This window comes from Idiotropiscis lumnitzeri, chromosome 14, assembly GCF_059441095.1.
Source record: "Idiotropiscis lumnitzeri isolate Australia: NSW breed Sydney's pygmy pipehorse chromosome 14, RoL_Ilum_1.0, whole genome shotgun sequence".
NCBI lineage: Eukaryota > Metazoa > Chordata > Actinopteri > Syngnathiformes > Syngnathidae > Idiotropiscis > Idiotropiscis lumnitzeri.
Genome location: NC_142404.1, coordinates 16,164,869 through 16,191,844, shown reverse-complemented (window position 1 = coordinate 16,191,844; position 26,976 = coordinate 16,164,869). Strand labels below are relative to the sequence as shown.

General features: G+C 41.7%; 3 protein-coding genes across 6 annotated transcripts in view; all 3 read right to left on the bottom strand.

The window, feature by feature from the left end:
- LOC148323712 (protein TANC1-like) overlaps positions 1-20,039 on the bottom strand; it is a 74,686-nt gene extending 54,647 nt beyond the window's left edge. For 2 of the 3 annotated variants that reach the window (XM_088314824.1, XM_088314826.1), the window contains exons 1-2: positions 19,057-20,039; positions 8,671-8,763 (exon numbers count right to left, since the gene is read on the bottom strand). In XM_088314824.1, coding sequence (XP_088170950.1) covers positions 8,671-8,731 — 61 coding nt within the window. In that variant the 5' untranslated portion in view covers positions 8,732-8,763; positions 19,057-20,039. The remainder of the gene's footprint in view (positions 1-8,670; positions 8,764-19,056) is intronic. The other variant, XM_088314825.1, reaches the window with a different exon arrangement.
- Positions 20,040-20,142: 103 nt separating this feature from the next.
- LOC148323711 (death-associated protein-like 1 homolog) lies at positions 20,143-22,916 on the bottom strand. The gene is made up of 4 exons (XM_088314829.1): positions 22,748-22,916; positions 21,427-21,526; positions 20,671-20,734; positions 20,143-20,471 (listed from the first exon to the last, which is right to left on the bottom strand). The coding sequence occupies exons 1-4, from the start codon at positions 22,818-22,820 to the stop codon at positions 20,355-20,357; spliced, it is 354 nt and encodes a 117-aa protein (XP_088170955.1). The 5' UTR covers positions 22,821-22,916; the 3' UTR covers positions 20,143-20,354.
- A 737-nt stretch (positions 22,917-23,653) lies between these two features.
- Positions 23,654-26,976, bottom strand: part of LOC148323710 (plakophilin-4-like) — a 41,047-nt gene continuing 37,724 nt past the window's right edge. For both annotated transcript variants that reach the window (XM_088315096.1, XM_088315097.1), the window contains 5 exons: positions 26,726-26,810; positions 26,388-26,505; positions 26,181-26,306; positions 25,773-25,837; positions 23,654-25,176 (listed from right to left, as the gene is read on the bottom strand). In XM_088315096.1, coding sequence (XP_088171222.1) covers positions 24,931-25,176; positions 25,773-25,837; positions 26,181-26,306; positions 26,388-26,505; positions 26,726-26,810 — 640 coding nt within the window. In that variant the 3' untranslated portion in view covers positions 23,654-24,930. The remainder of the gene's footprint in view (positions 25,177-25,772; positions 25,838-26,180; positions 26,307-26,387; positions 26,506-26,725; positions 26,811-26,976) is intronic.

Sequence of the window (26,976 nt, the reverse complement as noted above, 5' to 3'; positions counted from 1 at the left end):
CTGGAATGGCACTACGTATGCCAAAAAGGGTTTTTGGAGGGGCACGTGCTGCTTGCAAAACCACTTTCTGTACACACAAGAGGAGCAGGCTCTAGGTGCTGGTCTGATAGACCTGCGCTTTCAAGTTTGCCTAAAATATATTACCACAAAATAAAAACAAAAAAAAAAACATTTTAGCATATTTTTTCATGGTTTCTTGTGCAATATTGATTTTCTTTTTAATAAAACGGTACTATTCATGGGAGAAATCAACAACAAAACAAAATTCGGAAAGCTTGGATTCCACTGATATGTGAAGTCACACAATTGCCTTAAATTTCAAAATTTATTGCTAAGAAAATATAGCATACTAATGAACAAACAGCTTTTACCTCTCAAAGTAACTCACAGTCCCTGTTGATGATTTTAGACTGCAGAGCAAGTTAATTATACAAGGAAGCCTATGAAGAAAATGAATAAAGGCGATAATTCATGCAAATTCTTTCAGGGGATAAACAAAGCACGAAGGGGCAATCCCCCCCGCTGGACCGAGAGCCAACGTGGATTCCCTGTGTACTTCCGAGACCAGGGTGACACTCGGACAAAAGCTGTCATGGTTAACACTCTACGAACCACAGTGGGAAGAGAGAGCCGGTCAACAAGGGCAACAGATTGGGGGAGGGTCTTCAGAGGCCAGTCTCCAATGATGAGGAAGGATGGCTTAATGAGATGTTAATCTGTCTCATTAAAATATCCTCTAATACGTTCTTAAAAAAAACATGGAAATAACAACAGCAGTGTTTCAATTATTTTTATTTTTGTCCCTTTTTTTAGCGTTGGTCTTCGTTTGACCGTAGATGCGTTTGTATAACAAAACCACGTACGCCTGTCGACATTTTCCACCATGGCATGGCATTTTCATCAACAGCTATTAAATTCCACTCAACTGTCCCGGAACTTTCAAACGACAACTCATCTATGCTGGTGGTCTCTGAAGACGGAGAACACAACATGCAGTGTGTTTAGCGTTCGCCTGTCCGAAACGTGCACTGTTGCCGGAGCAATAAAATGCTCATCTGAGATGCACGCCTTTGATTTGCAGAAATAATAGAAGTCATATTGCTTCTTTATGGGAAGCTAATGCCATATAGGAATGACACGCATGACAGCAGACTGCTTCAGATCCAAACAATAAGACTGAGTGGCTCTGTTCCACAGCTCTGAAGTGGCCTGTGCTCAGGAATGCTTTCCCTCCCGGCCCCAGGGGACGAAGAGGAGGGGGGTGGTCTGGATTGGGAAGGGGTGCGGGGGGGGTCGAAGAGAGAAGGCGTAGATGAGGAGAAGGGGGAGGAGGGCTTCATGGTGACATTTCCCATATCTCCTCATAAAACATCCATCTAAATGGCCATGGGAAGAAACTTGTACTTGAAAGCGACAGAAGACGGATGACGGCAGAGCACTCGAGTTGAATGAATGAAACGAAATGATCCGAATCTTCTCATTTTTAATCATGGCAACTGAAAAAGGGCTCACTGTATTTACAATACAAGCTGTGGCAGAAATATTTCTGGACTGGTGTAAAAAGTCTGACTTTACCAGATCTGTACAACAACTGAAACAGTACTTTCTATCAGAACTAATACAAATCAAAGTAATCCGTTCCAGCTAGCCACTTTCTTTTGTAAATCCCAACACTGCTGTCATGTCTACCGCATTCTTTGAGAGCTCCAATCCATCTGTGGAAGCATACTTAGTCAGGCACGTGGGTCACTCCTAACACCAAGACAGGTGACACGTCACTTCCACAGCAGAAAACCACGCAGGAGGCGAACATGCCATTGTAACTTACACAGAGAAACCAACATGATGGGTGTCGGCATCATCAGGAGGTCCTGGGATCTGTCAATGAGGCATTCCAAGCCTGCCAAGACTTTCACGTAGGCTCTTCAAACCTGGGTCGGAATTGGGTTCTTACATGACTACCTGGTTAAAATAGGAACTTGTTTTCTTGGCGTCTACTAAAAAGAAAAAAACTGACTTTTATGCTTTTTATGCTACACAGTAATTGACACGAGTGCTAATCGGGTTTCTCTCGTCTACAGTCCAGATGCGCAACAATTAACACACTTCTGGATTTGGTATCGACAGTGGCACTTACCGTTGAGATTCTAAAGATTGTAATACATTTCTTGGCATAATTGCAACAAGACAGGAGTTCACGTTGCCATCGTGATGCAGCGTAATAGCAGCTTTTGATTGCTATTAGCACAGATCATTAGGCAGAGCTCCTTGTGTAAGGCCAGGTGAGGTCATGAGAAAGCCGCTAACTGCCGGGCAAGAGCCGTTTCGGCAACCCCGAATGGACGCGTCTACAAAGCTGTCCTCCCCACGAGCCAAATCTCATAAACAAACAAGGACCGTGGGGTAAACTGTTGCCTTGCATCATTCAAAAAAAAAAAATTGATAGTTTAAAGATCAGCTTCTGTTCAATTAAATAATTATCTTACAGAGCAAAATGAACGAAGAAATACAGCACATGTAAACATTCAGAGAGAAAACCGTCCAAACGACTTCTCTTTGCTACTGACTAACTCTTCTCCCTTTGAGGCTGGGTACAAAAGCATCTGGGGTCATAAGTTCAACCTGTCTCAAATCCTCCTGAGCCATGCATAGCAAGACATTCATCTACAGACACACTTAAAAAGGCTCGACGCTCAAGATATGTTGAAAGTAGGATCGAAAGGGAAAAGCCTCCCCCAAAGTCAGACCGGAGCAGAGGTCTCCACTGACACTCTCAAAGCACTGGCATCTGTCTTTAAAAAAATCAATTGCAAAACATTCACAAAGATCAGCCAACCACTGGCAATACGATTGTTACCGCACAGCCAACAAGTTCTCAGAGAGCCAGTGCAAAAAATCCTGAAGGAAATAAACGGAAGATCAGACAGAAGGAATGTGTCTGCCAAAGCAGGTCACGATGTAATTAGAAAAGCTTGTGGCCTGCAGACCCCTCAAAGCCAGTGAACCGCCACGACGGTCACTATCACCTTTTTCAAAGCAGACTTAAAAAAAACAACAACATGGCACGCAAACTGATAAAAGTAGTGTCTTCTCTTTGATGTAAGAAAAACGTTTGTCATGACCACAGACGGGTAAGTGTTCAGGAGTCGGTATGGAAGGACTCTGACTGGTGGGCTTGGCGTGTTGTAGATGACATACGTAACCCCTTGCTTCCAATGAGACCCTTGTATTTGTTTGGCTTCTTGTCCTTTGCCATGTTCCCACTGCAGGGTCACGGGGTCACAGGGAACGCAATACGGAGTGTCTTCCGAGCCAAATTTGGCTATTGAAAGAGGAGCTGGCACACAGTAGGCCTGTGTAAATCATGAAGACTTTTCCCCAAATTTATCCCAGCCAGAAACCACTGGGCAGGAGGGGTAGTGCCAGATTTGAACATGAGGTAGTGCATTAAACTATCCTCTTTGGGCATATTCAAAATGAAACTTAGTGGTGCATTTTTAGCTCTGGGCAATGCCGTAGTTACAAAACCACTTTGTGGACTATTTTTCCATTTAGTTGGAACGAGGGCTAGGTAGCCTTAAATTCATCGCATGCTTAGCTAATCTTTGATCTTGTTTTGTGAGAACGATTTAGATCGGCTACTCTACATTTTTGCTAAGCTAGCTAACTGGCAGCATTGGTCGACTTGCACCCCCAAAAGCCGGCGAGTGACTGACAACCAGTCCAGTGTTTACCTTGTCTCTCCTACAAAATCAGCGAGGATAGTCTCGATATTGCCCGTACCACCAATATTTTCTTTTTTTTCTATGAAAAATTACTTTTTGAAACACAAACGCTATCCTGGAACGGATTGTGTTTGACCTTTCAAGTTCCAGTAAACATGTTGAGCGGCATAAGAAACCAAAAAGGCATGTTGTGCAAAACTTCACAAGTGTTTACAAAGAAGGTCGCCGATGCCTAATATTTGTTATAAGAGAGTCAAAGCAAACAGAAAACAGCAAGACTGTTGAGCCAGGATCGCTGCTTTCCCCAAGAGTCCTCGTGTTGCTTTTCAAAAGGAGAGACAGGGCGCGTCTAATGTGGATACACCTGAGGTTTGTGGGCGTGTTCATGTGTGTGTGTGTTTTATGTATGAATGTGTGTGTAACCAAAAGATGTGGTTGGAGCTACGCCCTGCTAAATCGTTGCCTGCTGGCTTGCGCCGTGCTTTGCTAGCCGTGTAGGCCGCCGCGCACTCAATGGTCCCCTTTGTAAAATCCCTCGCATTCTTTTCTCCGCCATATTAAACCCTACCTTAACAGTCTGGAGATGAAAATCTAGACAAACATGACTGGGAACAAAAATAACAAACATGAGTTCAAGAGCCATTTTACATGTTTTCGTATAAAAAAAAAATGGAAGATGAGAAGTTGACACTCAAGTCAATAAAACTCGACGATGGGGTATTTATGAGTAATACTGACTGGGCGATCTTTTTGCAACAATAAGATTAGTTTGGACCCTGATGAGTTCTCGCCTGAGCATTTGAGCTGCATGAAGATTTCTGACCTGTGAGTATGACAAACCACGTGTCATCTGTGGCAAAGACAACTTGCAGTTGGCTGGATGCCATACAATTGGCGTACAATACATTTATCACTTTAAAGTGTTTGTCATCTCTCCTCCTCAGGGTGAAGGTTAATGACAGAACATTTAATACTTCCTCTTCTGATGGCACCTTCCCCCTCACCTGGAGAGCAGCACTAGTTTCCAAAAAAAAAAAAAAAACTTCCAGCCGCCTTGAAGATCACTTTGAGGGAGTTTTAAGCAATTTCTTTTTCAAAACCACAGGACAAGGAGGGAGTGTGTCTCAAAATGGCTGCGGTCGATATGCCTCGCAGAGAGGCTACCACCCAGCTGTTGGCGGAGAAAGACCAGGCACACGAGGGCAAGTCCGACACTGGAAGGCAGTGGGCAGACTTTGTTTGGAGCTATGTTTCTTTTTAAAGTCACACAAATGTCTATACAGGAGATGTAACATTAGCGGAACCTACGCAGAGCTTGGGCTGTGTTTGGAAGTGCAAAAGCAGGGAGGTCTGAAACTGCTCAAAAGACCTTGGGAAATCACCTCAACTCATTTGCAAGTGACATTATCTGCCTTCTCGAGAAGCCTTTTGACTTTGATTTCTTGCTCGACAGGGTAAAAAGAAGGAGCAGTTAATTGTTTGTTTTTTTAAAATACTCCTTAAATTAAATTTTGTTTCTAAATACAATACACATGTTTGAAGATATTTGCCGACTGAGAACGATGTGGCACTCAATTGCATTTCGTTTTTGGGGGACTTGGCCAAAACTTAACCATGTGACACTTTTTGGAGCCCGGCATGAAGCGCTGCTCCGAAAGCTCTGGCGCAATTGTCAAGCGCAGTTAGCTAGCTAATTAGGTCTACACCTTGAGAACAACGCTTCCCTTGATAGCGTCAGCAGAAGAATGAGGGGAAATATAAAAGTCTGACATGACAGCCAGCATGTGGACAAAGGCTTCGCACTGGCATGGTCACTAGAGCGCCTCGTTGTCACGGTACGGGAGAGATTTTTTTTTTTTTTGGGTTTAATCATTCATGTTTGGCAGGGGTGTTTATGACTCTTCTCTGAGCTTTGGGATATCTATGAATATGCGCTGCTAATATTCTATTCTGATTAATGTTGCTGGGACAGTTCATGACATAGCAGAGGTCTTCTTAAAGTTGACGTCATGTTGATCTACTTTACACAGCTAATCAACTGCGTCAAGATTCCATGAACTCATTCACTACCAGCCGAGTAAAAAAAAAAAAAAAAAATCTTTGACGTATTTAGCTGTCAATGGTAGTAAATGAGTTAATCAGCAAACAATTACACATACGTACTGCTGCTTTTAAACTAACTGTTAAACCAACAATCTATGAAAAAGCAACACCATTACCAGCCTACGGGATACAGTAATATTTGTAATTTATTCAGAAGTGTGTGAATGTCCTAGAAACGAAAACCTTCTCCAAATTAAAGTCGTGCTTAGTGACTAAATGAGGGGAGTCAGAGCCTTTGCAACAAGTCACTGTTTCATGTCAAAACGGGCCAGAAACTCGCAAAACTGTTGAGACAGCACAAGTGCCAGTCACAGCTGAGGCAACACATTGCTGTGCTTAATGGGCCCCCCTCACTTGCGCTCTCTCACACACACACACACACACACCCCCACACACACCCACACACACAGTCATACACACTCAAGGGGACTCGTGCCTGGCTTATCCATATTATAAATATTCCCTTCATCTTTCACCTTCTTTCGGAAATCTAGATGAGGTTATTCCAAATCAGCCACTGGCCCATTAAAAATGACATTACGAGACGTAAAAAGTCAGCAAGCTAATTTCGCATTCTTGTCTCGCTCTGCTTATCCTCAGTTGGCCCTCATTAAATTTTTTTGCGTAAGTAGAAAAGTCACCCCCCTGCCGTCCGCGACCGTGTGGATGATGAAAGCAAGGCGGCCGCAGCTGCAATTTGTGCTGCGCTTGAGAAAAGCCACCCGAGAAGAGAGATTTCTGGTGCCCAAAACAACTGTCATCAAAAAGGACACTTTAATTGTCTCTTACAGCTGTGGACTAATGCGATTATGTCACTGTAAATGTGCAAAGCAGTCCAAAGTATGCCGCCGGTAATCTGAAACCACAGCAGGGGGAGAAGGGCCGAGACTTCCCCTTCCTCAGTCCCGCTACCTCTCATGCAATCATGTGCAAATACAGTCCAGCTTCTGTCTCGAGCTTGTCAGACAAACTGAGAGGAGTCTGCTGCATTTGGATGTGGCCTAGCTGCTCAACTCACCTCAGTGAGGGCCACTCGGTTTTTGACTTCAAATTGCGAAAACCAAGCGGCATTCAACGCATTGGTTGAAATGATACACGCCGACTGACAACAACAACAAAGGCAGACAATGAGGATCTATTAGGATTTATTAGAACTGGGTATCGATTCAAGTGTCCAAAATCGATTTGATTCAATACACAAGGGCCTGCTTCGATTTGATTTTCGATTCACTCAAACGTTATTTAAAGTAGCGATGTACGGTTTTATGAATCGATATTGGGTTATAAAAAGGAAAATCGAAATATCGATTTTTTTTTTTTTTTATACCCAGCTCTAGTAATTTATCAGTATGTGGCTCTTGGCCATGAGAATGTAACGTATATCATTTTTTTGCAAATGTCAATTTATGCCATGGAGCTACAGTTTAATGGTCAGCAAATAAGAACCCAACTCTAAATTCACAGAAACCAATTTCCAGGACCATGAATTCCTGGAGACAAATCTCTCATCTTCCATGTTTCCATCAAAGGCAACCGGCCCCGGCAAACCAGCATCCCACTTCCACCATGGCACACCATAAAAAAGTATTTCGAAGGGAATCTAAAGGCCAAGGAGAGGAGGAAACTAGGAGGAGAGACCAAATTAGCTCGCTGTGTTTTTGTGGTATTGGCAATGTGGCGATCCCAAAGGAAAGCTAATGACTGCAGCGGTATCTGGCATGAGAACCAAGTTTCCTTGACTGCTTTTAAGTCGTCTCCAGGCAATAGCCACCATGTCAGGGGCCACATATACTGATATATCACCATTATTTTTCGACTTCAGGGAGTGTTTTATCCGAACCTTAACGGGTAAATAAATTGTCTGCGAGCTGAAAGGACATATTTGATGAGGACAACCTTCAGTATCGTGTTTTAATGACCGAACTGGAGGCTCCAAGAGGGACCTGAATAGACCTAAATGCTTCCACAAATCGATCCACATACGTGCTAGCTCTTAAAATGTTTTCTGTCGGTCAACTGCCAACTCGTAGCTACAGTACATCAAGATTATACCACCAAAGAAGAAACCTAATTTGTTCATTTGCCACTTCAGATCAATGTAAAAAAAAAAAAATGCTCTAAGACGAAGAATAAAAGCAAGAGTCGCGATTGGTGCCCTCATGCAGGGCCACCAGAGAGAGCGTTTCTCAGGTCACCTCTCATTTGTCTTGAGAGCCCTAAACAACCGAGAGGAGTCGCCCCACTTTATTGTCCCGGCATGAGAAAGGGAGCCAGGGTCGGCGGGGCATGACGGATGGTCCCCAACTGGAAGAATGAGGCCCCGGGATAAAGGAGCCGTAAAACTGTGCTGCTGCTCTCGCTCTTGGAGCGTGTAAACCGCATGCGACAATTAGATACAACATGGAATGATAAATCAAGCCTGGTGTTAACTGTTGAGGAGTAAAACAACTCACTCACGACCGCAGCAGTGTATCTTTTGTACTGGAAAAAGCAGGAAAAGTTTCATGATGCAAGCTCAGGCACGCAAAATGCAGCCCAAGCAGAAATGGTCACTCTTGAACATTGTATGAGCAAAGGATGAGTCGGCAATTGTTCACTCACGTTGACTCATTTCGACTCATGCCGTCATGTATCCAAGGAAAGAAAACATCGGCTATGACACAAGGGCAGGGCTGTTTGTTTGGTCGCAGTTACATGATTTAAAGATAAATAAATAAAAAAAGGTGTCAAGGGAGATTTTTGTCGAGGGCGACAATTGTAAATTGATAATCATTTAGCAAGACGAAGCTGGTGCGCCATCTTCAGAGATACATTTCCATCTTTTGTCTCATCTGTCACATACCTGAGTCCTTCCTGCTCGCTTTGCCCCCATCTCTGTTCTTTTTCAGCACTGCCTTGAACATGGCAACACTCCTGGAATCTTCCCCGTAGTGACCTTGGAGAAAAGGAAAAGACAAGCTGAAGTTGCAAAATGTGAAATTGTATACATATTTGATGGGGAATGCCGGCCTGTGAGCAATTCAAGGTGCCACTTAAGGTAACCAACTGAGCGACTCCCATGTGTTGTGCCTGCATTGGCCACCTGGGGGCAGCATAATGCCGAAATATGGCGATTATCTGGAGACAGTCATAGTTTGTTTCTCAGTTAGCCACTGTAGGAATAATCGTTCTTTACAGAGGATAGAGAATATATGCCAGCGAGTATTGTTACAAAATCTGTCTATATGTGTTAGGCTATTCGTTAGCCTGTATATAGTGTTTTGCATTGTTTGTTAGCATCAAGCTAAATGGAATATCCTATGGCAAAGTATACATTTATATCGAATAAAAACATTTTTTTTTTCATTTTTTACACTCGTATGGCAGTTTATAATGTCAAAAATGTTACTTGCCCATGCAGTTAATGCAGCTTTTATGTTAGCAGCAGTTCAATTTCCACTATTGCCTTTTGAGATTTATTCCGGGGAAAAAGGATTTAATACAACCATGAATCAGACGTACTATATTTAAACGCATGACTATTTTTTTTTTTTTTACCAAAATAGTCAGTGGATAGAGATTAGCTAGCACCAGCCTGGTAATTTTCCCACAGCATTCCTAATTCTGCAGGTCACCAGTGCAAGAGTACATGGAAAGAATGCTTCAACACGTATACAAAAAAAGAGCATGTGGTGTTATCTCGCTGAGGGGGCAAACGTTGAAATGCCCCGAATTCCACGTGTAATTGACGCCGTGTGACTAAACTTGGCCGCTTGACATTGCGTTCACCGGTTGTTCACCAGCCAGCCAGCCAGTCATATAACAACAAGTCAAGGTCCAGCCTGTATGCGCTTGTTTACCTAAGCGTGAGTAATAGTCCGACGGAATCGGACAACAGTAAATAAACAGCGACTGAAACAGTAGTGCAGCGGTTCTTAAGCAACCTACGCTTGCCTCGCGTCCTCTTGTTGTATTAATAGAAGCCGAGGAGTCATTCCTAGTGAAGAGAAATGAGCGTCTCCGTCCAAATAAGGCCTTGCTTTTTACAAACAAAACACAAAAAGTCCACGCATTCTCAACCGCAGACGGACGGCTTACGGTTGCTGTGGGAGCGCCTCTCAAGCCGACGCTTTCCGTCCTTGATGGTGTCAGCTGAAACGCTGCTCCGACTGGCGTTTGGGGACACGGAGGGCGACCAAAGCTCTGTCTCGTCTTCTCAGACAGCCCAAGTTCAGTTTAGAGGACTTGTACAAATACAACTCGTTTTTTTTAAGGCCACTCAATGTCACCAACAGCGACACGATTATCATAAGACGACACTTCATTAAAGTGGAATTAGCCTGTCCCTACTACGATAATAAGAAACAAAACACCCAAATATGAAGTCTGGCTTTTTTTTTAATAGCTTTTGTGCATGAGATCGAAGGAAATGGAGGAAATTTGAGTTTGCATTATCAATTTTTACAGTTTTATTGGTGACTTTTGAGTATGTATGGCTTTACAAGACAGAGCCTGGCCTGGTGAGTGACGTGGGCGTCAGCGAATAAGATGTGTGAACGTGGCAATCGGCAGCTCAAGTATGAACGTATTTATTTACATGTTTGTTTTCTTATAGCGAGTGATAATAAACCCGCGGCTGTGTCTATCTTTCATCACCTGCTGCAGTATCGCAATATGTTTTGACTAGCGATGATAGGCTAAGCTGACAACAATACGTTCCCTTGTGTTGGCGATTGTAGATGTGCTTCTGTAGTACAAGTTGCACTTTATCATCCTTTTTAAGTGTGAAATTATCCAAAAGTTGGACATTCTCTCATTGCCATAACGCCAAATTATTTCCACTGCAGTAACATTCGTCCATGTCAAAAAAAAAAAAAAAGATCCCTGCGAAGTGACATAACTTTTTGGGGCTAATTGAATTTTCCAATTTATGACATGAATTGTTCTGTGCACAGAGCATCAAATGTTTAATGTATAAACATCTTCTCAAAAGAAGGACCACCCTCAATGAGGGGTGTTTTTGCACGTTCCTATTAAACATTTGCTCTACTACGATATTCTGAATCGTGTCGACCCAGCGGAGCGCACATTCTAAGAACGACTGACTATTTTCTTATCTACTTTCTCTAGCTGAATGTAGAAGAGACATTAAGTATGTGCGTTTAACCGTTGCTATGCGCCACCAACATCAAACAGGCTTCGTGAGTAAATGAGTGATGGGTTGCACAACGACTACACTTATTCCACAAAAGGAGCCACGATCAACATCCTGAAGGTGCCAAGCAGCGACAACTTTTTCATCTTTTTTTTTTTTTTTTAAAGCAAACTGAGGTTGTATCATTAACCTTAGTTCTTGCAGTACCTTTTGACAGGGGCCATGTGATATCACAACAAAGCAGTGAGACCACCACATTCACAAGGCTTTGTGGACACACGGCCTGGACGGACGGACTCTTAATATTTACATTTGCTGTGCGCCAGCTAACATAAGAACAAGACTCAAGGAAACAGCTGCTGATCCATACGAGCCAAAAAAACAAAGACGATAGGGCAACTATAGGTGACTTGGAGAATTTCAAAGACGACTGCACACGGGTGACATTTGACAAAAACTGGCAAAACTGCAGCTTCCGGCAAGCGTTTTGTTGGAACGGTGGAGAAATAAGAAACCAGGGGTGGTTAAGAAGCGCCTCAGGCTATCACCATGCATGTGATATCAGATCACTGCTGTCGCGATGGAGTCCAAATCCCCACCGATTGTGATGATGGAAAAAGAACGCCGTGGGACGTCGAGAGTTAATGGGGCCGACTCGCTAATACAACACTTATCAGAGCTCACCGCTGTATATGTAAATATATATAAACGATCGTTTGTCTCAGGTGCATTTGGCAAGGTTCATGTACAAACTTGCTTTGTACTGCTAGGCGGAAGACAACGGCGAACGAGCCAAAGCTCGGATCGACTTCCACATAACCGCAGCCAGCTGAAATGTTTTCACCCTGAGAGCTCACACATGGCTGCCTTCATCAGCAATTACGTATGAGTAATTATTCTTAGCTTTGGCACTGTTGTCTTTACAACGACAAGGCCAAGTCAGAGACATTTTGATAGGCCGGCATAGAAAGAGATTTAAAAAAAAAAAAAAAAAAAAGATGAATTAAAACTAAAAGTCACCATTACACTGAATACACGAGAAGCGATACAGCAACTAGATCAGGGGTGTCAAACTCCAGTCCTCGAGGGCCGGTGTCCTGCATGTTTTCCATCTCTCCCAGGTGCAACCCACCTGATTCAAATGAGCAGGATACTTATCAGGCTTCTTCAGAGCTTGCTGATGAGCTGATCATTTGAATCAGGTGGGTTGCAGCCGGGAGAGATTGAAAGCATGCAGGAAAGCGGCCCTCCAGGACTGGATCTTGACACCCCTGAACTAGATGGTCGGATGTTTGGTCTCCACGTGTATTCGAAGCAGTTCAGGTGGTTTTATGACCTCCTGAGTGAGCCTGTCGCCACGTCCAATATTACGCAGAGCTGGTTTAGCGCATGTGAGTCAACGAGCAATAAACTCGTGTTTAAGTAGGACTGCTGATATGGTCTTTTAAATGCATGTTTCGTTTCTTTGCAAGCTCATTATTTGACCTGTTCCCTACATTAAATAAAAGTTGATTTAAATAGAAAGAAAGAAATAGGGCTGGGTTAAAAAAAAATTATATATCAATTTTAAGCGATTTCCCTTTTTTTTATAGCCCGATATCGATTCATAAAATCATATCGCGATACTTTTAAGAGCGTCTTTTTCCCCTTAAATTTGCATGATTTAAATCATCACTTGAGATCTCTACGCGAAAGTAGCGTATCAAAACAAAATGTATTTATTGTTTCGATCAGGTCATGTTGAATAAAACGCACGATTCATGTAACGGCATAGGCTTCAATTCTTATTGTAAATATTCATATTTTTTACAAAAGCGCCTCTTCACAGCAAGCAGCAGTTTGTACAAATTGCAGCATTGGTTCTTCTGAGAATGCCTTCCACACGAAAAGAAAATTGGTACTGCATGAAATCCTTGATTGAATCGATAATCAACCAAAGTGAATCGAATCGAATCGAATCGGCCCTGATGTATCGAATCAAATCTATTTTGGAAATTTGATTCAAAACCCAGCCCTAGAAATAAATGGACATAACTTAAACCTGTAAAACAGAATCACTCATTCCAAACAATGAACTTGAATCAAAAAATATTTTTTTATAGCAGTCACTCAATCAATACGATTCTGGAGCATTTTATAATAGGCCCGATAATTCATTTTTTTCCAGTAACCAATTTTATTTTTACAGCTCGGTTCAAAATCTTGCTTAAGGACCCTTTAGTCACCAGATTCCCCCCCCCCCAATAACATTCCATTTTGATATCACTATTTCAAACAATTATAGCTTAAATGTGGTTAGCGATAAAGGCATACTGTAAATGTTTCGCCGCGGTCCTCGAAAATCTTTCCAAACGAAATAAAAACTCAAACGCTGCTAAAATTAATAATAGCACTTTTATCTGTAATTACAAGTTCTATATCCAAGTTGGCATGCTGGGCTGTCACGCTGAAGGCCACGGTGAGGTCAGCACTGAACCGGCGCAGAGGCTCGCGCCGTCGCACTCAGCGCTACAGCGACCGCTACGAGCCAAGCCTGTGGGAGGCACAGTCGGTCTTTGATGATCTATTCGCAGAGCGCCGGAAAAAGGCCGGCCCTGTCTTGTGTGCTGCGGCGGAGCGTAAACAATGGCCCCTTAACTAACACGGGCATGAATGGAGGAAACGGAGGGCGCAGGTATGAAGTGCATCCTTCCCAGCCCCGCCTTCCTACTTCCTAATTCCTCCGAATATCTCAGCTCTCTAATGCGTGAAGAATGTTTTGCGTGCCACTAGGGCTGAATGATTCGGAAAAGGAATCAAATCCCGCCCTCCCAGTATTGTGATTTAATATGTGATTTTTTTTTTTTTTTTTTACAAACACAAACAATAAATCTGCAGTGAATTTAACTGAACACTAGGAAGACATCAACGAAGCCTATCCAGGACCGATCGCCAGTCACTTGCAGACGACAATTCATACTCATCAGCGAGTATCGATACCAGGGTATCGGTATTAGTGCAAAACCATTTTTTTTTTGTTAGATATCGGGGGTTCGTGGAGGCTGCCGATACCATCCACCAATACTTGCAAATCATCACCTGCGTCAGGAAGAAACTTTTGTTCAATGAAATTTGATATATAAAACGTACTAGCAGTATCGGTGTGTACTTAAAGCGTGAATACTCATACTGGTATCGGTTTGAAAAAAAAGTTATACATGTTCTTGGAAGGTAATAGGAAAACGTGTAAAGCAAGCCGATCTTCGAACCCCGAACTTCAAGTCACAAGTCTGTGCCGTCCGCATCCCAAACATCATAAAACCATTCAGTGGAGCACTTTCTGTACTTGTGTAATTACGCGGGACTTTGCACGAGTCAACATGCCCTTCACAACAATTTAGAAGCAAACAATAAAAATGAAATCCTGATCCAGGATTGATTTTAATCCACATTGCGTGAAAACCCGAAGTCCAAAAGCAGAGCCGCGATTGTACTATGATGCACTTGTCCACCGGGATCAAGACAAAGGAATATATTGCAAGCAAAAAATATGCAAATGTGGCAACCAATGAGGCGCTACTTTGGCATCATGCGGTCTACGTGGTTAGATACAAGCGCTACGCTCCTTGACAAGCCCCCGCAGCGACACATTCCACAAAAAATGGCAAGTGTCTGCAACAACATAAACTACAAACATTGACATGCCATTTGTACAAATTCTCGTGAGCTTCGCCTCTACAGGTGCATTCAAAGTCGTAGCCGGCGGCCAACCCAGGTGGCTTGGTACTGCGGCTAACAGGTTTGATCCAGTCATTAAGGATAGCATGGGAAAGCAAATTGCACTTCCTGTCCTTGATAGTTTGCGACGTGATTGATGCGTCAATTCGTGCCTGACAGTGACGACAGTGTGCGAAAGGCAATTTCTTTCAGTCCCATGACGGCTCCCCCTTCCAAAGCGTCAAGGCATGTTTTACAGGCTTCTCAGTACTTACGGCTCCTAAAAGTGACTAAACCTGAAATTAAATCAGACCAGACAAGACATTGCACATGTTTTTCCACATGAAAAATCACATTTCATCATGTGGCACCTGGATGAAATCCAAACTACGACAGCCATGGGCAATAACGTGCGTGAAGCGGGCTCGACGCATCTCCGCGTAATGTATATTTACGGATAACGCAAGGCGGTTTTTCCCATGACAAATGACTCCAAAATCATCCTGGAACAACAAACACTGCTCTTCAGAAATCGGCAACCGCAGGGGAATCTCACTTATTAAGTGCTGCTATCGTCAGTAATTGTCGCGCTTTCCCCCTATTAACAACCCGCGGAGCCATTTATGTGCTAATGAACCAGTCCAAATAAAAAAAAAAAAATTTTAAAACTAATGGGAAACGGCTTTCTGGACTTAGCTCAACGTTTGCCTCCTGGGAAGTGTCGTATTTGATGAAGAGTGAAATATTAACAAGTTGCATTTAAAAGTTACATCCGGTTTCTATTGCAACGCCGATCTCAGCGCTGTAAGGCAGTCGTGCAAACCGCTAGTCCACCATGTTGCCCTCATAATGATCTGTCTTCTGCATTCACTTGCCTAGAAATAAGTGAAAAAAATAAGTGGCGGGCTTTTATGAGCGGTTTAAAACAAGCGTCCCAGCGTTTGACCTTACAGACTCGCATTCCCGAGTATTGTTCTACGGCTGCTTTTTTTTTTTTTTTTTTTTGTCCTCTCGCCACAAATATGCACACGGTCGGGCTATGCAATTTCACACTGTGCTGCTCCATTCCTCCGGACGGTGTTTGCATCTACCGCGTCACACACTCGTGCTGATCTCACAGTGGGAACGTCACTCTACGTCTTTGGTAATAGAGGTCACCGAAACAGACAGTAGGTCAGTGTAGCGCTTAGTAGTGCAATTAAAAAATTTGCCCACGCCTGGTCTATACAGTACTCGTATTTGTTAAAAATGCGCCGATACTTCACACCGATACATCTTCAACCGTATTATAATGAACCGGTCCGTGGCAGAAAACAGGTTGAGGACCACTGTTTCAAAGTAAACACGGGTGACGACATTTTTCACTAGTTTTCAGTTTCTTTTTCTAACTTGTGCTATTCTCAAGAACCAGACTTGAATGTCTTCTTTTTGAAGTTAACACAAAGAGGTAACTTGGCATCCATGTTCCTACTTGTTTAATCCACCAGACTCTACATTCTTATTCACCTCTTATTTCTCCTTTCATGTGATGCCGGCTCCGTTCGTTGAGCATTTTTGGCATTGCATAATGGCATAATGAATTCCTTGCCATGAAGGAGAGTAACTCGATACATCGCCACTGTAAAATGTTCAAATGGCAGTAGCACGTAGCCTGAATCTTAAATCTTATCTGAAAGCTTCCAAATAAGTGGGAGCAGTTGTGGGAAATTATTTTTGTGTTCCAACATGACTGTGCGCCAGGGTGCCTAGAAGGGTCCAAAAGGCATGTTTGTGGTGGAAGCACCTGACTTCAACTTCATCAAACAGCTTTAAGAGGAACTCGAACAGACTTTGTGGCGCATGTTCATCTGGATGAATGGACAAAAATGACCAAAATGTTTGGGAGCTGTAATAAGTTGCCGAGATGGGGAATTTTCTGTTGCCTGACTGAAATGCGCGTCAGCAGGAACATGGTTGCCTCTTGGCCAATCAATTTCCACATCAAGTCCATATAAGCTGAGCTGCGTTGATCAAGTGTGAGTGGACCGAAGTGAAGAAACCTCACACAAGTTGACAGCGGGTTTGAAGGGCTTGGCGGCACCTGTACTTCTTTTCCTCTCAACCCCCCGTCTCTGTCTCTTGGGGGGGCTTTCAAAAATGTAAAGTAGGAACAGCTGTCGCACAGGAATACTTCCAATGCAAAACAATCACATGCTTTACATACTAACAAGTGCTTCTGCTTTCTGTCTTACGTTTTTTTTTTTTTAAATAAAAATCATCCGATTTGATCAAACTAAATCCATAATTCCAATTAAAACATACAAAATGCCTTTCCGTGAGAATGTTTACGAGTTTAAATAGGCCACTTTGAATTGAGGAAAGAGGCCGTGTGCACCCTGGATTGGTCGACGGCCAATCAACACAGGAAGCCAAAACAGAACACCTAAAATAAGCGACACCTAAAAGAGTTGAGTGTATCCCACCAGGCATCCTCCAATTGTTTATGATATTGTAAACTGGATGCGCCATTCAGGTGGCCACGTGAATCATGTTTTAATAATACCAAGAGAAAGAAGCAATATTACATGAACCATGGCAGGGATAGGTCTTCTGCATTGGCCCTTCCTGTTTTTTGTATTCCAAGAATCCTACTAGGTAACACACAAAACTTCATAGTAGCAAATTTAGCAAGTCCTCACTTCAATCGACATTATAGAATCCTTTCAACAGTTTTTAATTTTATGCAACAAAAGAAGTCCCCTTGGGGTTGCCACTCTCTCATTTTACTGTAGTATCTGTGACTAACCGGGTGAGTGATGTGGGTGCCAGCAAATGAGAATGTAGATTTGGCTGATGTGCGCTTAGATTAGCAGCTGGTAGTTAACTGTGAGCCAATCTGTGCAAATATTTATTACAGTTTATTGAATAAACAAAAAAATGGAGGGACATTATAATGTGTGGTAACTAACTCTAGTGAGCTATATTAAATTAGCTAACACTGTCTTCTTGCGCCACATGATAACGTATTCTAATGACCACGGCCAACATGTACATATAAAAAAAATATCACAGCTACAATAAAACACCAAGAAATTGTACATTTTTAGTAGCTTACAACAATAAAAGAAAATTGGGATGCCTTTGCCTACTGTACTACAAACCAACTTCTCTCTAAAACCAGCCTTTCCTGTGGGAACCTTTTCCCCCATCCTCTTCATCATCGTGACCATCATGAAGAGCTCAGTATGAGCTGTCAATCGGGTCACTCGCTCCAATAAGGTCCCTATCCTCAGCCATAACAATGCCAGTCCGGTGCCAGCTTCTGCTATGAGCCAACTGGCCCGGGCACCATGGGAACCAGGCTATGTTCAGACTGGAAGGCAGTCTGTCTCTCGTAGTGCTCATCCCTAATACCGCATCTTTGTGGTAAGTGAAGAAGCATCAGGCGGGCGTTACAGCGGCACTATAATGATTCCGTAATCAGTGTAAAATTGCCCTGAAATTGTGCTGGTGGGAACATAATACAGAGTATCTCTGTGTCAACCGGGAGCCAGCCTGACGCTCTGTGGAAATTCAACACTGTTTATAATAATTTTAAGGCCAATATGTGGGTTAGATTGTGGTTTCTAATCACTGGGTGGCATTTGAACATCAAAACACGAGGTTAATTAAGGGGTGCAAAGGCAGTATTTTATTTTTCTATGTGTATTAGTGAGTAATAACTGCATTTAGTGAACTATTGTGAATATTAACAGTTTCAAGTTCCAACTGGTGTACATGCTGAATATGGACATATATATATAAAACATTATAATTAAGCATTATATTGTTACTGAAGGATGCTTTCCACTTACATCGTTAACAGGCTGGCTCACGTTTGAAAATGTGAAATACATTTCAATTTGAAAAGGTAGATAACACACGGTTAACTTATTTTATATCAGGTTCCTCATTAATTGGCGTAATTCCAGTAATGCAGCAAATTAGCCATACATACGAACGGACAAAGTGTTTGATAAAACCGAAAGAAAACAAATGAAAACGGACGTAAAGTCAACTTGTAAAGCTAATGTAGCATGCTAACGTTAGCTTCCCTCACTTTGACCTGCGTGTTGCGTTCACGGAGAAGCTACCTGACCGACAAGTTTGACAAGACTTGACCAAGTTAGTGGACTCAATGTCAAGCTGTAAAAGATGACATTTTTGTCAAAGACGATTTCAAAACAACCGTGTTTGTTTTGGCATTTCGTTTACAAAGAAAAAAATAAACTTTAGACGCTAATACACCCCAAAGTCGCTGTCAGTCACTGGTGGATGCGACGGCAGCTCCCGCTGGGCATGCCCCAACATTTCCCCCGCGGTAGATACTCGCTACTTTTAACATTTATGTCACAACAACAAAGTTCATAGATATATTACCTGGTATGTGTCACGGGTGTTAATTTCCACGAGTACAAAAAAGAAAAGAAATGTCCCCCTGTACTTGAGAATAACTCCACACACAAAAACTGTGCTCCCACTTGATCCAGCACCAAGGTAGACTGCCGAAGTTGGACTCCTCCTCCTTCCCAGCATGAGGTCATCTGTGCGGGAGGCTCAACGTCGAAGGGCCGGCGGGGTGCCCGGGATCATCCTGGAAGCCTCCTTCTTGCTTCTTGAACGCCTCATGTCGGGACAAATTGCTGCACTTTCTTCAGGATTCATTCATCTATGACGATGTTTCTGGTCAACTGAGTTATTCATTTGTTCTAAAAACAAAATTACAAATATATTTTAATACACATGGCCAATAAATGATTTTCATACAATTTTTTTCTGGGTGTCACTGTGAGTTTATCGCAAGTAAATTGTGGATTTATTTACGGATAATTCGTGTTACGTCGCCGTCGTAATGCAACGGAACTACGTCGTAAAGAGAGGACACCCGGTACGAACAAGCGATTCAAACCTGACTGATTTAAACTGCAGAATATGGCGACATCTTGTGGTTTATTTTTTTTCGTGCTACTTGCTTCGCTTGAGTTCAACCAATCACATATTTTGCCTTACATCGCCTTTCGCTCTCGCCATACGTACACAAAAACAGCTCTGGATGCACAAAAAGCGATTTTTCAATCATTATTTCTCTTTTTACACGAAGGACCACCTTAAAATATATTTAGCTCACCAAGTACCACCATAATAAAAAGAGTAAGGTGGACCTGTGACTATACTAATAATAATGTAAGGCAATACTGCCACCTCGTGGCGTTTTGTATGTGTTGCGCAGTGAATACGTATAATTCAGCACTCATTTGTTCTACGCTGTCCGTAATGTAATTGAGGAGGCAGTCGCTCTCCTTCAAGAAAAAGAATGCATTATGAATATATATTTATTTGCAATCACTGGGGGGAAAAAAAAAAAAAAAAAAAAAAAAACGGTATAGCCTGTAATAAACTCAGGACTTGTGTATTTGTCATTTAGCCCTACCTAGTGCTCATTGTGAATTATTGCAAAAACAAATCTCAGAATCAACTTTTTATTTCTAAACGTGTAGCCAAGTTGAAATTAAGGAAAAGATTAAACATTTTAACATCAAAACCCTCAAGTGACATGGAAAAAAAATACAAAGAGACACTAAACAAAAAGGTGAGTGCGCAGATATTTTTTTTTTTTTCTCTCAAAAGGTGTAAAGGCTTAAAGTCACACACACTACAGTACGTCAAGGTGTCATCCTTCAGAACTTCCTGGGTTGTTGGATGCAGAAGGTCCGAGGAGAGTGGAGCTTCTCCACAGCCGGTTGTACTTTGCTGTGCCTCACGCTCACGGGCGTCTCGGGAAAGTCGTGGCTCAACTGATGAGATTAAAAATGGAAACGCATGAATACTGCGTGAATCATTTACAATTTAGAGTAAAACAAATGAGGAAGCCAAAACACCAGGAGAGCATTAATAACTGGACACAGGAAGGTCAAGATTGGAACCTGGAATCTTGCTGACGCAACAATTGTTTTTTGTTAATAAATAAAACATCCACTCATAATAAGCATTGACCTTGTCAAGAGTTCCTGTCAGAAGAAGTCCCACTTGTTGCATCCTGCTGGCACTGGAAACAGGCCTGAGGCAAAGACAGAAAAACACTCTCACTGACCATAATTAGGTGCGCCACCCGCCAAGCTATCCTCAAAGCTGCCATTCAAAAGGTCATAAAAATGTCAGATGGATTAACGCTGTTATGCAACTCACCAGCACAACAATATATTCATGACTACCACAGATCGAGGAGTTTCTTTATGGGGATGGGCGGAGAACTGACTTGAGCAAATCAGTAAACTAGGAAAGTCTCAAATAAATCAATTGAAAATAATAATTAAGGCCAGGAGATGGCAGCATTGGATATCATGCACAAGACTCACCATGCAAACAATGCATGTAAGCTCCTAAAACAATGGATGCTTGAAAATATGACCGTAAAAAGCAGTTTATGATTGATCAGTGTTTGCCATGTTAAATCTACATACATAGAGTGCCAAGATAGTAACAATGCGGCGATTATTAAATTTAGAAGTGATGACAATACACAAACTGAAACACACACACTAGGAAATACTACTACTAAAAAGCATGCAAATAGTTTCACAATATTCTGTGAGCCTTCACAGATCAGTCAGAATAACCATATGGAGTTTTTTTATTTTTAATTTAATTTTTTTTATAGCCGGCATTGAATAAGACTATTTCAAATAACTGGTACCTACCCTAAAGCAGATTTTTTTTTGCATTCATTAATTAAGTGCAAACATAGCCAACCTGGGTTTGTCAGATGTCTTGGTTTCCTTCTCCGGAGTCCCATGGTTGCTGCTGGCCTCTTCCGAGCCTTTCTTGGCCACTCGCCTGCCTCCAGCCCTCACTGAAGAAAGTACAATGCAATGACTTTAATTATTGAATGGAGATTATAATTTTTGTTTATTTTTTTTTTTAAGTAGCGGGATGTATGCTTTTGTTTTAGATAGGTTTTTTTTTTTATCCTATGCAAAGAAAAATACTTATACAGCTTACTGTGCTTCTTCATGTCTCATACAAATTTGAGTTGTGACTCGCATACGAATTCATTTCAACGACACTCAAAGAGGACCCCTAAACAATTTAAGCCATCATTTCATGAGTTTTTTTTTTTTTTTTTATCTCCTCCCATGTGGGAAAAGAGAGCCACTGTCGTGATGCCCTATTCAGCTGGACATTAACAATAAAACCAAGAGTGAATGTACTCAGACAGAAGCTGCTAACTGCCACAGCTCAGATCCAGACATTTACTCGTCAATGTCACACGCTACCTCACCAGGGCCCGCCTCTTAAAGGCAGAGGCATGTACAAAGAAACAGTTTTGTCTATACTAGCAGGTTACCTAAATTACTCATGGATGTTATGTTGTTTTTTTTTTTTTTTCAGTCTTGTTACCAGACAGTCTTGCCAACTACTCTGTACAACTTCTACAACGGATTTTACAAAAAAAAGAAAAAACAAATGTATTCAAAACAACTGGTGGCACAACCCCAAATAAGTTTCTGTCTGCGTTTCAGTTCTGCACCATTTGACCTTTTCGCTACCAGGAAGTATACCGGCACCCATTGTTTACAAATATTAGGACATTCCGTTTACTGTACTGTTTTGTTTCAAAAAATTTTTATGGTGACGTCACACGTTTGCGCAACTACTTGTTGCCAGGCAGACTTTCTTCAACTCAATCATAACCCATCCCACTCACGGGGGAAAAAAACAAAACACTGACATTCCTTCAAAAATACTTGATTTCCACCATTGATGCTACAGCTTTGCATCAATCACGAAAACGAATATATGTTAATAGTCTTAGTGAGTGGGCACGCAACAAAAAAACAAAACAACATCGACAAATGCATAAAACTATTCGGAAAACTTGAAGTTAGTTTGGAAAGAGACGAAGAGTCGAGAGCGGTACATTACATACACGCGGACTCAATAACACGCCCATTATCGACGTTCAAAATGAATTAATTGAAGAATGCACGTCGTTTAATGCGTCGAGAAGCGACCAAAACCAACCAAGTCAGGAGAAATAAAGTTTAAAAATAAATAAATAAAAATTACCAACCAGCGGGAGGATGTCCAGCTTTAAGCAGACGACCGTCTTTTAAGCCACTTCTGTTTCCTTGTTGTACCATCATTTAATGTAACTAGGAGAAGAAAATATAATAATAAAAAGAAAAAATCCACCACTTCACCTTGCTCGCTCGCCTCACTTTTTATACGCTCAACTGAAGATGACGTCACTGCCCTAGCCACGCCCCATCCCTCGCCAGTGTTCTGAAGCGTGACGTCAGCTTGCTCAACGACGCACACCTGTGCACTGCCGGTTCCAAAAAAAACAATGCACAGCCGGTCAGATCAAATCAATCTTCGGCAAACTCACCTGACACTTAATTAGGTACACGCGAGCTAGCCAATGCATGATAATTATGCCACTTTTTGATTGACAGATGACTTTATGTGCAATATCGATCGACATATTGATCAATTATCAATTCTGATTTACGTTTTTGGTGTGTTCCATTAAACCCAATGCTGGTTAATTACATTATGCAGCCTAATATTGAATATAATAATCTTTTCCTTTTAAAGTTTCAACCCAATCAATCCAGATTTTTTTAAAATGGGATTTTCAGTCAGTGTCATTTGATTATTATTATTATAAATTATTTGTACAAAATAGAACAATTTGCCAGTCAATGACATATTTTAATTGTACCAAATTGATGTAAAATCATACAACTGTATCCAGTGCTTTCACAAGAAGCAAATAAAAAATTTGGAATGAGGCAGCCAGAGCTGATTTTTCTCATTTTTTTTGGAATGGTATCTGAATATGTTAGAATATTTTGTCTATAGAGTTTGTAAACAATGTTAACTGTATAGTGCATGTTTAAAATGGAATATACCCAGTGTTTTTGCAATATGATCGTCTACTTGAATTAGCCTCAGAAAAAATGGCAACAGAGCGTAAAAAACAAAACTGTACTTTTTTATTATCATATGTTTGTATTTTGCACATATGCCACTGTGCTCTCCACATACTTTCTAGATATATATATATATATATATATATATATCTTTAATATGGCACAAGTTCATGATTTTTAGAGCAGTGCAGATGAATGTAAACCAGGCCACGTGTACTGTATTTACAAGAAAACACAACATCGTTACTACAGTAAGTACAGCTAACACTTTCATACTTTTGTACAAGCTTTACCCCACCTCCATGTTGGCTTCGGCACATTCACAAACAACCTCCATCTTTGACTCTTCCTGCAGATCCTTGCATCACATAACTCACGCCCTCGCTGTGCTATGACAAGTTGTAAAAAAAAAAAAAAAGAATCTAACATCTAAAACAAAGCAGGACTGTCATTCATGTCCAGTTTTGTCCTCCACATTTTTTTTGTCTCTAAAACGGGGTACACACATATGATCGGCCAAATTTGCGTAATTCTCAATAATTGTAAGTCAATTACACTCGGGATGGGCGAGTACCGATACCAGCTATTGGTATTGGGCCTATACCAAGTTATCAGGTACTGAAGCCAATACCAGCCACGATACTTGAACCCCCCCAAAAAGATAAATAAATCTGAGTCTTCATTGCCAGTAATTGGTGTTCCACTGTAGGCGTAATTTTATGTATCAGAGATACTATCAGTACTTGGCATCGGTATCAGTGAGTACTCAAGAGTGAATACATGCCCTGGTATCGGTCTGAAAAAAAAATGTGGAATTTAAAAATCATTATGTGTGTACCCCCCGCAACTACTTTAACTAATTCCCTTCTATTGGCACACATTCCATAATTCCCTCTGCTGTCGCTCCCCTATGTTCAGTGTGTAGAAAAAGTCTACACACCCCTGTTCTAAGGCCTATATATATATATCACACTAATAATGCATTTTAAAGCTTTATAACATTTTTGTCTGATTTTCTTCTTACAGCACAAGACATGGTCTGCAGCCATCCACACTTATTAGAGGGTGTTTAGACTTTTGCAACCACATTATTTCACAAATTTGTTTTTTTTTTTTACTTTTAATCTCTAAAATATTTTTTGTTTAGTTGCACAAGGTCACATTACTGGAGGAAAATGTATTTGAATGATTTTTCAGGGTTGTGTAGACTTTTTATATCCACCTTATACACACGCGCACACACACACACACACATTCACATGTAGTCTTTTTCTCTTTTTTTTTTTTTGAAGCCAAGTTCATGGTTCATGGTTGCGTTTTAGACCCACGAGTCGGGGGATCCGGGGTACTGCTCGGCCCGGTAGGAGGGCCTCCGCGTGCTGGCGTAAATGTCCACGTAGTTGTTGGCGGCCTTGAGCGTGTGATGCTGGCCGCCGTAGTCCACGGCGGGCGCGTACGCCATGATCTCGTCCACGTAGGCGTCGTCGTAGCTGTGCGGATGCTGCACGTACATCCTGTACGGGTCGTAGGTCCTCCTGCTGGGCTCGTCGGCGTAGTACAAAGGCTGGGGGGAAGACACACACAGGCAATATTCCAGATGACATCATTTGGATTTACAGGAGTTGGTATAAAAAGTCTCCACACCCCCGTTCAAATCCCTGGTTGCAAAAAAGTCAGTCGCATCTTTCTCCGACTTTGAAAACGAAAAATGAAACCAAATAGAATGGCACTCAAACGAGGGCAACCCTCCAAGGTGGAAGAAATAATTCTGATTTGGATCAGCACAAATTTACTCACATTCACACCCTCATATACATGGAAAAAAAATATATACAAAATTGAAAACATAATTTTACGAGAATTAATTTACCAGGTGAAGTAATACAAAAAGATAAAAGTCGTATCACTGTGTGGAAGGAAACAAAAACAAATCAATACTAGAAGATAAAAGTCTAAAATAAAAAAAATAATAAAAAAATGCAAATATTGAATGAAAAATTTTTTTTTTAATATTGCATGTAAAAAATGTTGAAGGAGAAAAGTGAATTAACAAAAAAAAAATATTTCATGACAGAAGTTCTAATATTCTGGGGGGGCGTGGACAAAGTCAAAATTCTGGATATGCATGAACATGACATGCTGAGTTTTTATTGATCTCACCTGTGTCCTTCTGGGCTCCTCCCGCGTGGGCGACGGGTAGTAATACGAAGAAGGCTGTCCAGACCCTGCAATCAAAGTACAAAACTTTCATTTCATATACGTGGAAACGGAATGCCCGCCTGTCCACAGGGAAGAGAAATCAAAGCGGCGGAATGCTGCTTTTCACTTTGTTTACACAGCCCACGGGGATTTACGTGGGCATGCCGTCTCGCCACTGGAATCCACAAACTCCCATTTCCACCAGTGCTCTCTCTTTTTTTTTTTTTTTAACTCTGCCCTCCCACTCCCCTGCAAGCTCGTGTGTGCTGGCAAGAGCACTCGTCTGGCATCCGAAACAATAGCTTAAAAAATGCGAGAAAGGAGGGATAAATAAACACGATAGCACAAAATACTTTGAGGGTACACTACCTGGATACTGGTTTTTGTGCATACTGTTGTCCACTTGGTAGTTATAAAACTGCATAGTTGACTGCGCTCGTTGATAATCTCTCAGGGTGTGATCGCGAACGGCAGGAGACGACATGGCGCTGGCAGCTGCAAGAGGAAGAAGAGACGCGCATGAGGCGAATGTTCCGCTCTTGAGGTCTCGTGCCAAAAAGTAACGCCGCCGTCTACCGGGATGGTTGAGGGGGGACATCTGGATGCTGTTGGTGGGGAGGGTGGGCTGCGACTTAAACCGGTCACGCTCAAGTGTGGATACCGGCGTAAGGAAATGGTTTTGGGTCCAGCCGTCCTGTTGGGAAACACAAATGGACGTCAAGTACGTGTTTGTGCGGGGGGGATTTCGTCCATTAAATCACAGCATGGATACGCAAATATATTTCAGGGTTATGATTGGATTATTTGGAATGGATATTTATTTAAAAAAAAAAAATCTATTCTCATTAAAAGTCAATAAGTGAATCACTTACATAAAAAGTCAAACAATTCATCTGAAGGAAACAAGTTCTTACTTTCTTATAGATGGCGCGAAGATCTCTGTACTGCCACAACGTGTTCAGAACCTGAGCGGATGCCTTGACCACTTTCAGAGAAAACCTGCAAGACATAAAAAGAAAAAATAAATAAATAAAAAATAAATAAATAATAAAAAACATTGATTATACAACTCACATGAGGTGAAGGATATTCGCGTGTTTTTTACATTTCGTTTACTTTTCGCTAAAAGGGAGTAACGTATATACGGTATGTGCCATTAAATCGG